Source organism: Poeciliopsis prolifica, unplaced genomic scaffold, assembly GCF_027474105.1.
Source record: "Poeciliopsis prolifica strain line A6 unplaced genomic scaffold, Auburn_PproV2 SCAFFOLD003, whole genome shotgun sequence".
NCBI lineage: Eukaryota > Metazoa > Chordata > Actinopteri > Cyprinodontiformes > Poeciliidae > Poeciliopsis > Poeciliopsis prolifica.
Genome location: NW_026562378.1, coordinates 14,407,589 through 14,425,014, shown reverse-complemented (window position 1 = coordinate 14,425,014; position 17,426 = coordinate 14,407,589). Strand labels below are relative to the sequence as shown.

The 17,426-nt window shown below is 36.4% G+C and overlaps 2 protein-coding genes across 2 annotated transcripts; one reads left to right on the top strand and one right to left on the bottom strand.

Moving 5' to 3' along the window:
• Window positions 1–265: 265 nt before the first annotated feature.
• On the bottom strand, window positions 266–1,753 carry ppil1 (peptidylprolyl isomerase (cyclophilin)-like 1). The gene is made up of 4 exons (XM_055023593.1): window positions 1,545–1,753; window positions 1,179–1,333; window positions 769–837; window positions 266–549 (listed from the first exon to the last, which is right to left on the bottom strand). The coding sequence occupies exons 1-4, from the start codon at window positions 1,598–1,600 to the stop codon at window positions 329–331; spliced, it is 501 nt and encodes a 166-aa protein (XP_054879568.1). The 5' UTR covers window positions 1,601–1,753; the 3' UTR covers window positions 266–328.
• A 5,761-nt stretch (window positions 1,754–7,514) lies between these two features.
• On the top strand, window positions 7,515–16,645 carry LOC129354012 (sodium- and chloride-dependent GABA transporter 2-like). Its single transcript, XM_055023495.1, has 14 exons — window positions 7,515–7,825; window positions 9,885–10,019; window positions 10,111–10,251; window positions 11,271–11,364; window positions 11,990–12,122; window positions 12,627–12,761; window positions 12,848–12,951; window positions 13,079–13,203; window positions 13,302–13,414; window positions 13,510–13,647; window positions 13,765–13,867; window positions 14,577–14,677; window positions 14,765–14,935; window positions 15,020–16,645. Exons 1-14 carry the CDS (start codon window positions 7,651–7,653, stop codon window positions 15,110–15,112), a joined length of 1,761 nt encoding a protein of 586 aa, XP_054879470.1. The 5' UTR covers window positions 7,515–7,650; the 3' UTR covers window positions 15,113–16,645.
• The last annotated feature ends 781 nt before the right edge of the window (window positions 16,646–17,426 follow it).

Here is a 17,426-nt window from a genome sequence, read left to right as displayed (position 1 = left end):
AGAAATGTCCAGTTACATAAAAAAAGAAATAACTCACAGATGTTTTAAGTACTAATGAACATGAATGCTTCCCAACCGTCATAAAAAGAAAGACATGCATGAGTTTCCCAGAGGGCAGCTACTTGTTCAAGATAAGTCATAGTGGTGATAATAATTCTGTTGCGTTGAGGGAATATTATGTCTTCATTTTGCCTGCTATTGGTAATTTCAGTGATTCATTTGGTCTCTAAGCATCAACTGAAAGGAAAAAAATACAAACTTGTGCGAAGTTTTAATATTTATTTTCAAAAGCAATAAAAAAAAAAAAAATTAAAAAGAGGCATTTTGTCTAATTAGGTAAAATGGCTCTGACAATTTTAATATCATCGACCGGACGATCTTGACTGTTTGTTTCCACCAGCCCAATCCGGTTTAGCACGCCCATGCCTTGGCACACTCTTCCAAAAATACTATGCTTCCCGTCGAGCCACTGCGTGGGTCCGAGGGTGAGGAAGAACTGACTTCCGTTGGTGTCTGGTCCTGCGTTGGCCATGGCCAGAATTCCAGCACCTGGAATAAAAGAAAAAGAAAAGAGGTGGTTTTCTGATGTTCACAGATGCTTAAGATGCAAATGATCTTAACAGAAAAACCAATGCACTTTTGGCCAATCACAAGATAAAGTATAGCAAAAAAAAAAAAAAAGACATTTATTGATTTAAAATTCTAAATTAAATGTAGAATGTGGATAAATTCCACCTGTGTGTTGACATATTTTTTCCCTGGGATTACCTGTAAATTTCAGGTCTGGGTGAAGTTCATCCTCAAACTGTTTACCATAAATGGAGGCACCGCCTCGACCTAGGGGTCAAAACAAAGATCAGTAGCTGCAGATTTAGCCAAGCAACCAAAATAAAAATCACATACAGGTCCTTGGTATTTATTTATTTTTTGTCTACTACATTGATTCTGTTTCATGATATGGTTTGTCCCGAAAAACTCTTTAAAATTATCAGTATTTGTACTGAAATTAAATTATCGACTGGTAGTGACTCTGACTTCTTAATGGACCTGGCAGAACTTGATTTTAATTAGGAGCATCAGAATAATGGAGGTTAAAGGACTCTGAACGTTTTAAGTTATTTATAAAGGGATGTGCATAACTTCCATCCTTTCTTTAGGCTGCTTTGTGTCAAATCCACCTGTTCCTGTAGGATCCCCCGCCTGCACCATGAAGTCTTTGATAATCCGGTGAAACTTGGTGTTGTTGTAGTAGCCTCTCCTGCCCAGCTCTGCGAAGTTCTTGCAGGTTTTTGGGGCATGGCTCCAGTAAAGCTCCACCAGAACCGTGCCCATCCTTAACAAAACAACAATAAAAAAAACATCATCTGCCATTAGTGTCGATCTGTTAAAATGAGATCATGCTCTGCAGCACCACCTCGGAGTGAAAATATGAAGTTACGATATTAACACTGGTACGTTCGTCGTTCAGTTGCGTTCAGAGGCACGTCTCCGTGCACGCAAAAAGTAAAGCTAGCAAGTTTAGCATGTAGTGTTTTCATACTGACGTGGTCTCCAAAGCGACGGTGGGCGGCTGCCACGTGTCTGGAGGGATCCCGGACATTTTAACGTCACACAGCAGGACACAAGTCCGAGAAAACCTAACAAACCACTTCGACAAAACAAATGAACAAACTATCAAAGCTGGTGGTTCATTCAAACCGATCCTGGAGCGGCTTTCAGTCTTCTTCTTTCAGTTCCTGTCGAGTCCTCTTGATGCTGGAAGTCTACTGCCCTCTGGTGGTAAAAGTCACACACAAACACATGCTTATTTTCTTCTTCCTCGACTTCTTCTTCTGGAGAAAGGCGATTGGCAAACAGCTGTTCAGTTCACATTACCGCCACCAACTGGTGAGGAGTTTTGGTTCGCGTGGCAATGTTATTCAAATTCGCTTAGAAAAACTATCATTCTTCTACTCAGAGGTGTCGTTATTATTAAAAATGGCACCAACGCTGCTTCAGATAGAAAAATGTATTATTCAAACAAGTCCAGGAATGTTTTCTTATTTCAAATCTTTGATGCACCAGTGACATTATCAGGATCTTATATATTAAAAATAAACATTGTGTGTGTGCTTGATCTTTTTGTGCAGTCCAGAAATAACTGAGGCTGTGTTACACACAGTTGTGCTGTTGAATAGAAGTTCAGAAAAGATATTTTGCTTTCAGATTTTTTGTTTTTGAGCCCCTCTGTTGGGTAACACATTGATTTGAACATTTTGCTGAAATGTATCCTGGACATTTTGAGAAACCCTTGTCCACAGGAGTTTCTGTAATCCAGCTACAAATTATGTATAGTCTTACAATTACATATCTGAAGCAGTTCTTCATTTGTTAAGATCCTCAAAAATAAATGTAAAAAACCCTTGAAGTTTGCTTAAATAAAGAAATGTAAGTAAAATTAATTTATGTATCATTAATTACTATTATTATATTCTTTTTATATCCCTTGTTTATACAGTTTAAATGTTCCAGTTTTTTGTTTTACTTAGAGTGAATATATGTGTAAGCTTTCTATGGTCTCTATTTTTCTGCATGAGTCAATTATTTCTGCCATATTTTGCAGATGTGTAGGCAGCCTGCCATCCTGCCTGATGTCAGCTCTGGATCATGAAAGAAAGGTTTGTGTTTAAAGTCCCTTTGGCTTCCTGACTCCTGCACTGTAAAGCTACTTGATGCTTGATTTGTGTTCAAACTGGCTTCAGATGCAGAACATGATCATGTGGGACAGGAACAAAGGAAAGTGTAGGACAAGGAGACCTTTGGATTACATCTATGTACATTATCTATTACTTAGTGGCATTCAAGCTTTTTTTTATTTTGTTTTTTTAATCAACATACAGGTTTATAATACACAAATATCATTTTGACATTTGTGCAGTTTGAAATAAAAATCAAATGCTGTCTGTTGTTTTGGATCCATTTGCATGCTACAAACTTTGCACATTTGTTTGCAAAAAAACAAGAATAGCTATCAATCACCAAAATACATCACAACAACACTGAGCTGCATTAACCAAATGTAAGAAAGTAAGTAGACTTTGTTTATTTTGCACATTTTACAGTGGCCTGTCCATTAAGTACTCTTAAAGACTAACATTTTAAAATCAATTGTAACTTTGACAAGCAAAGATGGCAAATAAATCTTTCAGTCTGTTAATAAGACCTGTGCAATACTCAATATCAAAGGCTGATGTTAGGACCAATGTTTTTATAAATTTGATGACATAGTAACTAAATTCTAGAGAAGTAACCTCTAAATCAAGTTGCTTTTAATGTAGAGTCATCAAAGATTGTGATCATTTTTGGTTTAATTCACAAGAACAGCACAGCCAAGACAGATATAAATAATACAATGATCTCTAGTGTTTCAGAATCTTAAGAAGATTTCTGCTAGAAGGTGTGAGAAGTCTGATCCCTGGGAAACAACCAAGGAATACTTCTGACCCACATTACAGGCCTGCAGCTGCAAAACCATGCACCAACTGGTTTTGTTCTGCATTCCAGAGACAAAAAAGACTTTGATGCATAAATCTGGAAAGACATCAACAAAGATGTGTAAATGTGGGGAAAATGTTTTTGAAAAGCCATCTGTTTAAGCAATATTTTGTTGACTGCAGATTTTATGATCTACAGTCATAAAATGCTCTGGTTTGTCAGAATGTTTCCGACTGCTGAGAAATTACAATCTTTATATTGGTGCCTAACTGGGACAAGAAACGTGGCTGAATAGTTAATAGTTTAATATTCAATGCAAACGTTTGCAGCTGTGCTTTATAGACAAGACTACCATGCATGCCTTTCCTTCAATTGTCCTGTGTTCCATTCTTGATGGCTCACGTCCCGTCTTTGACTGTACATCTCTTGGTGTCATGCATTCAGGAATATTTTCCTCAGAGGTTTGAAACAGAGGGGGCTTTCTGTGAGCTCATACTCGCACATTTTGGAAAAGTCCTGAGCATTCAAGCCCACCAGGCATAAGTAGACAGCAGCCAGCTGTTTCACATAACATCAACAATTTTCTTTGTTACTCTGATGACCAGTAATCACACGCTTTAAATTTATTAAACAAATGTCAACGCAAGTCCTTTTATCGGAAACCATGAGCAGCTGGTGGCTTGAAGGGAAATTGTAAGCTCTTTGTAGAAGAGTAAAAACATGGCTAGGAAGACGGCCTTCTTGTCACCAGGGCTCATTCTGTGTTGTTTGTGAATGCTGCTTCCCTATAATTATAATCAGTGGTGAAACTCACCAGAGCTGTTTGCCCAGTCATCAGACTGGGCAAACAGTCTGATGACTGTTTGCCCAGTCATCAGACTGGGCAAACTGCTTAGAGTTGATGGGAAGATGGATGGAGCTAAATGTTTGGCAGTCAAGCTCCCACAAACTGTCTTCAGCTTGTATTTAAAGATGATAAAAGTCTCACTTCTTCAGGAAGACTGTCCCAGATAGGAGCTGAACGTTGAAACGTGGCCTCACAGTGTGTGGTTCTGACTCTGGCACCAGCAGGAGACCACTGGCTGACATTCTCAGAGTCTGAGCTGGTTCATGTGTTTCTAATATGTAGAAAATGTACTTTGGCACTAGATCTCAAAGGCACTTATCAACAAGCAGAGCTATTCTAAAGTCTTATCTCTGAGCACTTGTAAGTCAGTGCATCGAACTGAGCACAGGACTAATGCGATCATACAAGAGCAAGGAAAAGGGTGAAACAACCAAGGGGGTGAATATTTTTTTTAGGCAATGTACCTTTTGGTGTGTTCATACAACTTTAGGTTAACCAGGGGCTCTGAGTTGTCATGATTGTCATGTGAAAGATTACTTTGTAACTTTAACCAAATGTTTGGTATTCTGACCTTAACCATGTCTTCAAAGGAACACCTCATGACCTGGAAACGTTTTAATCCATCAAGTTGTCCTGTTATCACAATGTCTGGTAAAATAGCGGCTTCAAGATCTGACAGAGGTGTTTTACTATTTCACAACCTGAATTCTTTTTGTCCTGTGCTCTATATGTAGATTAATTGTAATGGATTTTAGCAGATTGATTAATATGCTGGACTCCAGTGCAATGAATTGATGACAAGAATTTAGGTCTTCGATGTTTTACATTGAAAACTTCCAGTATCACAACAGTTTTTAACAAAAAAGCACAAAAGATAAATAAAAAGAGTGAAAATTAACAGCTGCACAACCTAAAACATAATTATGCAATAGTTTAGTTGAGTTTATTCATTATCATTTCAGCTTTCACATTGGAACAACTTGGGTCTTTCTCTATCACACACACACATATATATATGTATGTATGTATTGGCGCTCGACTGAAGCAGAGCATCTGGCTCTGTGGTGTTAGAAAAAGCTTCCTCCCCCCTCAGCCAGCATGCTGAAGTTACCCAACACCTGTTGTTAGCTGATCATGGCCCTATCAAAAATAATCTTTAGTACCTTTGCCACCACTCCAGGAACTTACACATCACTGTCTCACATGACCCTACATCACAGTCGGTGTGAGGTTATGCACCGTGACGGCCCGTCTTCTGCAACAGGGGCTACTGTGTGTTTTCCTTCAGTGGTCAGCTTCTTAAGGTCACACTTTTATTGGTGCAACTAAAAAAAACAAAAAACCAGATATGCCTTAAACATAAGGAGATACCAGCAGCTTATACAGGTGCGATTCCATTTTTTTTTTTTTTGTAGGTGCGACTGATAGTAAGGTGTGCTCTATAGTCCAGAAAATACGATAGCAATAATGCCCTGAATGAGCAAAATATGGTAAAAGTTGAATGTTTGAATAGCACAAAGTATGCAGAAGTAGTTCAGAGGCGAACAGTGTATGGTTTCTTGACCAGAAAACATCTGTTTTCCCAGTTCTGGAAACACGTTCTCTGTCCTGACAGAACAGGACATAGAAACAGGGCAATCTATTTTTCAGAAAGCTTTTTTCCACGGTCGCACTCATGCTTAACTCCAGCTAATACTTGACATTGATCAATATAACAGAGAGGAATGTTGACTGCTGCGTTCTCTGTACTAGGCATAAGAGCTCTATTTAAAAAGGCAGAAAGTTTACTTTTCCTTGAGACTGTCTGAGGTTAGATGTCTCTTGTAGAAGCTTTGGATCATTGGTGACAGCCCTCTCTTTGTGTTATCCATACCTCCCACCCAACTTTACATTTATATGTTTAGTTACAGCACTCTGAACATTCACCATTTTTGTTTTGACCTTCCTTAGCGTACCCTCTTGAGGGAGGGTGCAAGACTTTGTGCCGTGCAACTGTCAAGCCTATATTTTTCCAAGAAATGTGTAACACATTGCACAAGATGTCTGCATTAAAAGTCCTTTTTGTAATTCATTTTAACTAATATTTCTATCTTCTGAGCAAGTGTATTTTAAGTTACCATATGATTATCCAAATTAGCAGAAGAAAACTAAGACTTTATGATCTGCATTGTCGGAATAAATGAACTTTTACATGACATTCTAATTTGTTGATGCACCATATATAGCGAACAATATTTAATCTAAATCTTTGGGGCAGATGAAATATGATTTGCACAGATACGATTGTCTTCGGACATTAGGAAGTAATGTTATGAATATTATCCTTCTCATTCAGTCCTTGTTTGATTTCTTTCATTCAGCTCATTTCTCTGTAAGAGGGAAATTACATTTTTGACAAACCTAAAAATAAAAGAAGCCCAGACAGATGTTTTATACAGACCAAAAGGTTATCAACGTGTAAGACTTCATAAAAGGTTTATTAATTACTGACTAGCAACTTGTTGCATACACAGTGTCATGGACATTACTGAAATATTGATGCAGAAAGGAGGGATTATTTTAATCGATCTACCGGCTGCAACAGGAGGGTTACTCTGTCTTCACCAGGGGATCAAAAAGGTGTTCCCTGCTGTGACTTTGAAATACTAAACTGCACAAAAATGTTTTCTGAGAAATAAGAATGATTGAAAGCCCTCAAGTGAGTTTAGAAATCTGATATCTAGAGACATCTTACAGGGAATTGAAATATGTGAAAAGAATTAAAGAGTTTTTCTGGTTAACTGCAGTTTTTGGATCTTTTTCCGCCATTTATGAAACTTTAATTGTTGTAGATTAAAAAAAATCAGCCTTGTAAAACAATACCGTGAATGTCATAGAAAAAAACAACCTATTCATTGTTCATTTATTCTTAGGCTTAGATTTACTGAATCGTTATTGCACAAAGACACAAAAGTGAATTTGACGAATGTTGTTGCTTGCACAGAAAAATACTGAACCGTTAACACATTCAGTAAAGATATCAAAATATGCATAGCTCTGCGGTTATTAGACACTCGAACGTAAATAGAGGTCAACATTCATGCAATCAAATACAGCAGCACTATGTTTGGAAGCCTTAAATAAAAATCCCCCTGTGCCACTTTGTGGTTTATAATGCTGGAAATCAAGTACAGGGAAGCAGACAGAGGTCCCTCTTGTGGTTTCATTAAAGGCTAGCCTGTCAATTAGGCAACTGTTAGGTAACCCATGATTCTGCCTTGATTCTCAGAAAGACAATTGAGCAAGTGGAAGAGCTACATTAGTCACTGTACAATTGTCAGCCTCTGAGGATGGCTGGCTCTCTGTGGAAGCTGTGCCACTTCCCCACAAAGGCGGCTTTGCCGTCTGTGAAGGAGCGCGGCAAGTGGGAGAGCAAAAAGGAGTTTATTCTGTCTGTGACTGGTGCCACTGTGGGACTTGGAAATGTGTGGAGATTTCCATACCTTTGCTACAAGAATGGTGGAGGTAAGTGTTGTTTTGTCACTTTTAATGTGTTAATTGAAGGTTATGAAATTGTTTTCTGTGTTCTTACAAAAACATCTAATTTAATGTAATTTTAATCTTCACCATGTGCAATACATAGTGGTTAGATTAACCCAGTTTGACTTTTTATGAATATGTAACACTTTTTCCTCTATTTAACAGTTATTCTGATCTCTTATATTTTAAAAAAAATGGTTGTTAATATTTTTCACAAGCCATTTTAATTTTTTAAATTAAAAAGACATTAGAAAAGACACTGTTCCCAAAAAATCTCTTTTCTGTGGTATCTTTTTCTCTTTGACTTTTTTCACTTAATTTACGCACAAAAGGTGTTTAAGAGCTGGTTATTTACAACTGTTATTATATTATTATAGTTATTGTATTTTTAGCATATGAAGTCATTTAGACAAGTTCACAATGTTTTAATTTCATCCATATGAAATTAAAACATGTTGAAACATATGGATTAAACAGCAATTTTTAAAATTAAAATTGGATTCTTTATTTCTGTTTATTTTTTGTGAGATGTTGGGTTGACCAATTCCAAGTGCCATTTTTTTATTCAAACAGAAATAAATAACTAAAAGGCTGAACACATCTCTTTTAAGAAAAAAACTCCCCAATTAATTAGGAAAGAGCTTATCAATAATAATAGTAATTTCAATTGTAGGCATTTATCAGAATTCTTAAAATAAAATACATACATATTCAACAAATTGGAATATGTAATTTAATGAGGCTCGCTTGAGAGATTAAAATACTATCTGAAAATAACCTTCCAGTATTAAACATTCTTTCTATTAAATTCACAAATTTGTATTAAAACAATCTGATGTAATTTTAATCTTTGCATTACAAGTATGCAGAAAATCAGAGTTAACAAAAACAATCTCAAAAACATTAATCTGCATGTGAATATTCTTTATAATGTGGTTCACTTAGTGTTTTGAGCTACAAAATTAAATCAACTCTTTGCTAATATTCTTTTTGTTTTTTAATTACTGTTCATAATGTGCAATGGTTTTTTGAGTTGTCTATTGCGTACCACGCTTCTCGCTGGAAATAGGCACCAGCTTCTTCGCCACCCTGAGCGTGTTTAAGCACGGTAGTATGTTACACAATATCATTATGTTTTGAATTGCATTTCCTATTTTTATTAGTCTAGCTTTTTAGTATTTAAGTTGGATGTAATGTTGTTAAATGTGAACAAGACTATGACACAGTACTAACATGCTATGTAAGATTTTATTTAATGTTGTATTTGCTCTTAGCATGAGAAAATAGACAAATCACTGAAAGAAATGCATTATTACTAGTGAAATTTGATTTTAATTGTAGTATTACTACTACTATAATAATAGTACAATGATACTAGTTTTTATTTCAAAATGCTTTTCTTTCAATCAAGATTTGTCTTCTTTTTTATTTGTATAAGTAACTAAGTCAGCCACACAGAAGCCAAATTCACACCGGCGTTTTATCGTGGATGTCACAGTATCTATAGATTTTTAATGGCTTCACAAAACTTATTTTAGCACTTAATACAGGGAGTAAGAAACATAATATTTAGCCTACAATTGTAGCTGTTCATCAAACCTCATTATTACTCTTTGCACTAAATATTAACTCATAGTTAATATTTCTTGAGAAATGGACTAGAGACTCAGAGACTTCCTTTATAGAGGATATGAAACCATAAGACTGTAAAGACCTCAGTCTCTTTTGTGTCAAGAATTTAGGATTTATTTTTTTTAATTACTGCCTGCAGGATCTAATGACCTAGATTGACATGTTACCTCAAATTTCAAACATCAAAATGAAAACACTAAGCCTAATTGCGACATGTCAGATTCTTTGAAACTATTAAAACAGTGCCATCTAGTGGCTGTTTATTATTTAACAAATGGGGAACCTTTCACATAGTCAGGTTGGTTTTCATAGTTTTTTTCTTTGCCTTAATGACTGAAGTCATTCTTTGAAGACTGCTTTTTGGTCTGACTATATGTTCACAGTTCTTATTAACATCTATTGGCATTTCCAGGGGCATTCTTCATTCCTTATGGACTTTTTCTTGTTACCTGTGGAATTCCCATGTTCATACTGGAAACATCACTGGGTCAGTACACCAGTCAGGGGGGAATCATGTGCTGGAGAAAGGTCTGCCCCTTGTTTGAAGGTAAGCAAGTTCACAAAGAGTGTAATAATTGAAATGAAATGCAGTAAACTTAAAGAAAAAAAACGATAATTATGTTATTGGTTATTTCTAGGATTGGGATATGCCAGCCAGATGATTATTTTTTATGCTAGTGTCAGCTATATCGTAGTTCTGGCCTGGGCTTTCCTCTACTTCTTCGCTTCGTTCTCCACAGAGTTGCCCTGGACAAGCTGCAACAACGTGTGGAACACCGGTAAATTCATTAACTATGACACATTGCTCTGAAATAAAACACAACACTGAATTTAATAGCAGTACGCTGTTAAGACTGTAACAGGTAAAATAAAAATCTTAAAGGGTTTAGACTTATGAGGCATGTAAAAGTATTCACCCTCATTGAAGTTTTCCACAATTTGTCTTGTTAACTCAGACAAGAAATATTTATGTATTTTGTGTGAATTTAATATGACAGTCCAACATAAATAGAATTATATATATAAAAAAACAGAACAAACATCTTTTTGATTCCCAGAGGGCAAAATCAAAGTTAGGTTATCAAACATCAGTTTTGTCTCGCAGAGAATTATTTAATCCAACATCAGAGCCAAAAGATCCACAGTGTGAGAGATTTGCGCCTTAGACGTTTATTAGTCGAGCTCAGCACAAAGCTGTCACTAATGTAAGAGTTGGAATATGAGAGGTGTTCTGATCATATTAGACTAAATATGAACATTTTGTGTTACATGCAAAATACTATGTATAAATATCTGCCCCAATAGCACACCATTGCAAAGGTGAAATATGGTGGGAAGATGCATCACAGTTCATAGTGAAGATGAAGGGAGCAAAATCTATGCCAATCCTGGGGAAAAAAACATGGTACAGATGAACTTTCCAGCAGAACAAGACCACAAACACAGAAACAGGCACAATACAGTTTAGATGAAGGCATGTTTGGTTTGTGTGTTAGGAAGATCTAGTTAAAGTTCAAAATCTGATTTTCAGAGAGGCAGAAACTCTACTGAAGCTGACAGGGACACGGCAAAAGGCAGGAGGACTGAATACATACACACATATTAGACTTTGTGTTTTTATATTAGTATTATTTTCCTTCCATGTCGCAGCAATGTAAATGTGCTCATCTATTGGATAAAGTGCAATAAAATACATTGAAGTTTATTTTTGCTATGTGACAAACCACATAGCTATTTTTATCCTTTTAGAATAATTTCACTGTGCATACATATTCTAAAACCTTTTGACATATTTCAGATAACTGTGTGGTACTAAACCACTATAATGGCTCTGCCAACTGGACCTCTTCAATGAATGCATCTTTGTCATCCTCTGTTCTGGAGTTTTGGCAGTAAGTCCTGGAACATTTTTTGACAAACACAAACCTTCTTTATCACTCAAAGGATTCTTAGCTCCCTCTTGTTTGAAATTTTATCTAATCAGTGAAAATATGGGTAAACTCCACTATACCAAAGATACTAAGAACATTAAATGACACATTTGGGTGCAGGGCTTGTAAACTGATGAAGATGAAATTTTGGTATTAGACATTTTGTTGTGAACCTTTTTGATCTGTCAGTCAGGACATGCAACTGATTAAACCCACATGACACCTCAGGTTATTGTGTATTGCAACTTCTTTATCTGTTAACACAAAATATTTTGCAAAGATATATTTTCCAATTCCAAGAATCATATTACAAATCAGTTGTTCTGAGTGTCAAATTGATTAGATCCATAAAATGCATATTTATTTTTATTTTATGCAGTATTTGCCCCCTTATATATTTGTTTAAAGAAAAACAATGACAATTATAATATACTATAGTGGAAAAATAATTGCATTTTAAGTGTAATTGAGCTTTTTAAGGTAGCTCTCAGGGCTCATATTCATGAGTAAAAATGTATTGTACTAAAAAAGTGAACATTTTAAAAACAATTCTGTACGTGCCCTTAAAGTGCATCTAATGTTACAGGCGGCGGGTTTTAAATATTTCCACTGGCATAGAGACGTTGGGAAACATACGATGGGACCTTTCTTTGTGCCTTCTCCTGTCCTGGATTATCTGCTATTTCTGTGTTTGGAAGGGAGTGAGATCCACTGGAAAGGTAAAACCAGAATTACACTGGAGGGATGGATGGATGTAAGAATCATCTTTTGTGTATGTTAGTTTGATAACTCAGAGGAAAAATAATCTAGATTCAATAAAGTAACCAATGCTTTTAGCCTGTTTTATTGCATTTTTCAATGTCTCCAGTACTTATTCACACAAACATACAAATTAAAACGATCAATAATTAATGAGAGTTTGGTTTCACTTATATGTAAATTGAGGCTTCTCTTTCTCTGAGAAGCTGTGCAATGCAGGGTGTGTGTTTTAGCTTCTTTTTACAAAGGATATTATGATAACCATCAACTGTGTACTGGAGATAAATGACGTCTTGTCATGGAGGAGAAGGTGCATCACAACCTTTTGGAAAGGCAGCAATTAGACAGACATGGAAGCCGACAACTTCAGAAAAAACAACAGCTTTTTCCAGCTAATGTTTTTAAGTTTATCTTGCTAACAGGATGGATGACGTTTTTTTTTTTATTTTTATTATTTTATGCAGGCGACCTACTTCACAGCTACATTCCCCCTCTTCTTGTTAGTATTGCTGTTAGTCAGAGGAGTGACTCTTCCCGGAGCCTTACATGGTATAAAGTACTATATGTACCCCAATCCTGCACGGCTCGCTGATCCACAGGTACCCTGACTCAAGCAGCCCGCTTTCCATGTCCCTTTAATTTATTTTGAGAGTCATTAGACAGACTTGTTTTGACTGTGTTATAGGTCTGGATGGATGCTGGAACACAAATATTTTATTCATTTGCTCTCTGCTTGGGATTTTTGACTACTCTCGGGAGCTACAACAAGTATAACAATGACTGTTACAGGTGAGCACCTTCAAGGAGTCTTTATGGCTCTAGTTTGTGTCAGAAAAGCTAATAGTTTATTCCTACAGCAACTTCACTTGTGATATGGTTGCCAGTCTGTTTACATCTTGTGTTTTACTTTTTGCAGGGATTCCTTCTATCTTTGCTTGGTAAACAGTGGAAGCAGTTTTTTATCTGGATTTGCTGTTTTCTCAATTCTGGGGTACATGTCACAAAAGCAGGGTGTCGACATTTCCACTGTTGCTGAATCAGGTACAGATATAAATCTGGTTTTTGCCGCCATGCTTTTAATATCAGCCCCACAATACTAGAAACTAAATAAATCATTTCCTTTGTGGTTTATTTTGCAGGTCCTGGACTCGTCTTTATAGTCTACCCACAAGCTGTAACTCTCCTTCCTTGGCCTCAGTTCTGGTCCATCTGCTTTTTCTCCATAATTATCTTTTTGGGAGTCGACAGTCAGGTCAATAGCAAGGTCTTAAATTTATTTTAAAACAACGTGTGTCATAAAATGCATCCTCAGCGTAAATCCTCTCTGTGTGAATCTCTCCCTTGTAGTTTATTGGATTGGAAAGCATCATTACCTCATTATCAGATGTCTGTCCTTCCAGGATCAGGAAGGGATACCGCAGAGAGCTTTTGCTGTTGCTGATCTGTTCCTGTAGTTTCATGTTTGGCCTCTTTTTCGTGTCAGAGGTGAGGCTAAAGAAACAGTTTTGACTGTTTTCTGGACCAATCAGGTGCCATATTAGGAAACGTGATCCTCATAGATAATAACTGTTCCATCAAAACTTGACCTCATGTTGATTTCAGGCAGGAATTTACATTCTGCAGATCTTTGATCACTATGTGTGCAGCGGACCCACACTTCTTATGATGGCAATCTTCCAGTCAGTGATTATTGGATGGATTTATGGTAAGAAACAGCTGTCATGTTTGTGGTTATTATTTTATCCAACTAGGATTCACTCAAAATAACACCAGAGAAATGTGAGAAAGACCTACAGGGCTTAAAAAAATGTTTTTTCAATTCCAGAAAAATGTCCCTTAGCCTAGCAGTCAGGCTTACTTCAGGGTTAAGTGTTCAATGTTTTTATTTTAAATTTGATATTGAGAAATCCACCATCAGACTTATACTGACATTTTTGCCAAAGATATCTAAAAAGCCCATGCAGATGTGTATTTTCACACAAAATAGAGGGTGTATAAAATGAATGACGCTATAATTATTTATTCAGTTTATAGTTCATTTTATTAGTTTTTTAAACATTTTTAGCATAGGAAGTGCTGACACCTAAACTCACTCAAAGACGCAGAGAAATAACTGAAATATTAAAAACAACTAAACGGATTAGCACCTCGGTGGGTCTTTCTGCCATGTGAGGTGAAGGGAACGGTGAGAGGTGAAAAAGAGATATTAATAATGTTAAAAATAGATTTATTAAAAACAAGTTTATTTTATTTAACAACCTTTTAAACATCTCGTTTTAGGTGGGAAAAATGGATCTCTTTTGATGTGTGCAAAACAGATCTATTTGCACACATCATTATATTTTCCTCTCAACAATAAAGCAGTCTTTCTCTCTCTCTCTCTCTCTCTCTCTCTCTCTTTCTCTCTCCTGCAGGAGCTGGACGGTTCTCTGACAACATCAAAGACATGATTGGGTACAAACCTCTGGCACTTATCAAGTACTGCTGGCTGTATGCCATCCCTCTTTTGTGCTTTGTAAGTAACTTGACAGGATCTCTGGTTCCACATGACAAGTTTAACTTTGATCCCACAATGTTCTTTCTTTTTCATTGTCCTTTAAAGGGATCCTTTGTATTTTTGCTCCTGAGATACACCCCAATGAAGTTCAACAATTCATATGTGTATCCATGGTGGGCTTATTGCATTGGCTGGTTTTTGTCCTTGTCTTCGCTGTCTATGATCCCACTCAACATGGTGTGGAAACTGGCCAGCGGAAAAGGAACTATCTGGGAGGTTAGTAGTTGATATTTCATATTATATCAAAACACTTATAATGTTAAACCTTCAGTCTTTTGTGTCGCTGCCTACTTTTCCCAGCGCATCAAGATGAGCACCCAGCCTGCGGATGATCTTCCGGGGATGTCAAGGGAAATGGGAAACGAGGAGGCTTCCCTCACTGAATGTGCCTGAGGGAAGGAAAACAAAATACAACTGATATTCAGCTAAATAAATCTCTTAGATCTACTGAATCAACCCCTGTTGAAATGTTCAGTCTTCATGACATAAAAATTAGACCATGAAAAATAATTTACAAACTTTTTCCACTCTTAGCGTGACACGTATCCTGTACAGGAAAACAAATAAATCTGCTACAGGTAAAAGAAAAGAAAAACATTCAAAACCTGGGTTGTCTAATGTGCAAACCTTTAAACTTTAAAGACCTTTTGATTCACTTCTCTAAGGTGCTCACATTCAGTCTCTTGAGTTCACACATACTGTCAAATTTAATCAACCATATAATGAACCTCATTAGCTTGAAATAAAGCTTAGCTGTTTTTTGTATTTTCCTCACATTTGCTCATTTAACTAAATCCATTGTTTGAAGAGAGGCTATAAACAATATGAAGGATCTTACTGTATGACTGTGTAGAAGCAGGACACAAAAAATCATTTAAAACTTGTAGGTACCTCTCTGTTAATAAATGTAAAACCCACAATGGTCAATGAAATAACCTGAATCTGATAAAAGTAATAAAAACTAAAAACTGCTGAATGTAAATCAGACATTGGTTTGAAGTGAGTAAATTTCCAAAACTTCTCATTTTCTCAGAGATGAAAGTAAGACCTTGATTATTTTAAATTAACACAGACTCCAAATTGAGAGCGTATGTGTTTTCTGTCTGCGCAGGTTAAAGCTTATTGTACTACAGACACACTTTTAAGGCAGATATGAGGTTCACACTACATTTGAGATTACAAATAAGAGTAAGGTAATCTAAAAATAACAGATTATATTATAAAGGTGTGGTTATAAATAAACATATTGACTATTGTTGTAAAACATGGTAAATAATGAGTCCATTTTGTTACATCCTTATCCCACCGGGGTCAGTAGGGGTGCTGGAGCCCATCTCCAGCGGTCAAACGGGCGAGAGGCACAGACACATTGGACAGGTTGCCAGTCCATCGACGATGAATCCTATGTTTTACCACAAATTGCAGCATTTCAATATTTCACACTAAACCTGGTTAGAGGGTGAGGACGCAACACGTTTATCAGGGTCTGCTCAAACCTAAGAAAATATGTACAGATATAGCGACCAAAGCCAGTTGACACAAAGCTCGCTTTGTGTTGGCAATTTTTTTTCATTCAAAATACCTCTGCAGAAAATATCAGAGGAAGTGGCTTCCTGCCAAAGCTGCAGGCTGGAGGAGCAGAGATTGTATCTCAAGGCAGAGAAAAAGACAAGAATGGGGCTCTGTTTCTGCTGCCAAAAGCTTAGGACCCCCCGTTGCTCCTCTGCTCAAAGTCCGATTAAGTGTGCAAAAAGCATTTTATGCAGTTTAATTTAACCCTCTCCAGGCAGGTGTTGCAGATTTGCAACAACTTATCCAGTCTTTGCCAGTAATTTGAGCCTGAGAGGGTTAAAACCAAATATGTTATCCGGGTGCAGCCGAGTGTCCTCCTAACCTAAGGGCTCATTAAATTACTTTGGAAGTCAATTGTTTCTCTGAATTTTATTTTGTGACGTCACAATATAAGGAGAAAAATGCTAATGCATGCCACTTTTTTATTTTTTGAAAGATTTTATATCCTTTCAAACTCATAAAATTTATATTTTTTATTTTATGCTTTTTTTTTTTTTTTTTTTTACCTGTGACACCATAGAGATATGATCCTCTTAGAGAAATACTTGCAACAGTGTTATTTGTTTAAAACCGTACACATTTTAACTCATGAAAATATTTGTCAACATAACAAAGCAAATTATGAAACACCAAGATGTGAAGCAGGACATAGCTTCAACTTATCAATCAATTCAATGCCACTGCATAGTTTTTTTTACATACTTACTGTTTTCTTGAATTATTGCATTTGCAACATAATGTTATGTAATCTTTGGCAGTAAATGTCACATTATTCTTGTATAGTAATAAAATACTGGTTTTGGAAGTAAACCTGCTTCTTGTCTGTGTGAAATAATTTAGTTCAGAATACAGATCAAATACATGACGTTTCTGAAACTGCATAATTTAAGACCATCCCCATTTGCTAGATCTTTACTGACCTGTTCCATGTGTAAAAATATTTTTTTAAGGTTTTGTTGGCTCCAGTGGCCTTTATTTTGCAGTTGTCAGGCAAAAAGGTTTTATGAGAGAGGGGGAAGACATGAGCTAAAGGTCGTTGGTCGGACTCAAACCCCAGACAGCATGGAGATCTAAGATCCCCGTACATGTATTGCTTTTTACGGCCGCACCCTGCCAGACCCAATAAAAGGATTTT

Coding starts and splice junctions, on each gene's coding strand:
- LOC129354012 (XM_055023495.1), top strand. CDS start 7,651: ATGGCTGGCTCTCTGTGGAAGCTGTGCCACTTCCCCACAAAGGCGGCT. Junction 14,678..14,764: donor CCATCCCTCTTTTGTGCTTT/GTAAGTAACTTG, acceptor TGTCCTTTAAAG/GGATCCTTTGTATTTTTGCT. Junction 14,936..15,019: donor GAAAAGGAACTATCTGGGAG/GTTAGTAGTTGA, acceptor TACTTTTCCCAG/CGCATCAAGATGAGCACCCA.
- ppil1 (XM_055023593.1), bottom strand. CDS start 1,600: ATGTCCGGGATCCCTCCAGACACGTGGCAGCCGCCCACCGTCGCTTTG. Junction 838..1,178: donor GGGGGATCCTACAGGAACAG/GTGGATTTGACA, acceptor TTTGACCCCTAG/GTCGAGGCGGTGCCTCCATT. Junction 550..768: donor CCCAGACCTGAAATTTACAG/GTAATCCCAGGG, acceptor CTTTTATTCCAG/GTGCTGGAATTCTGGCCATG.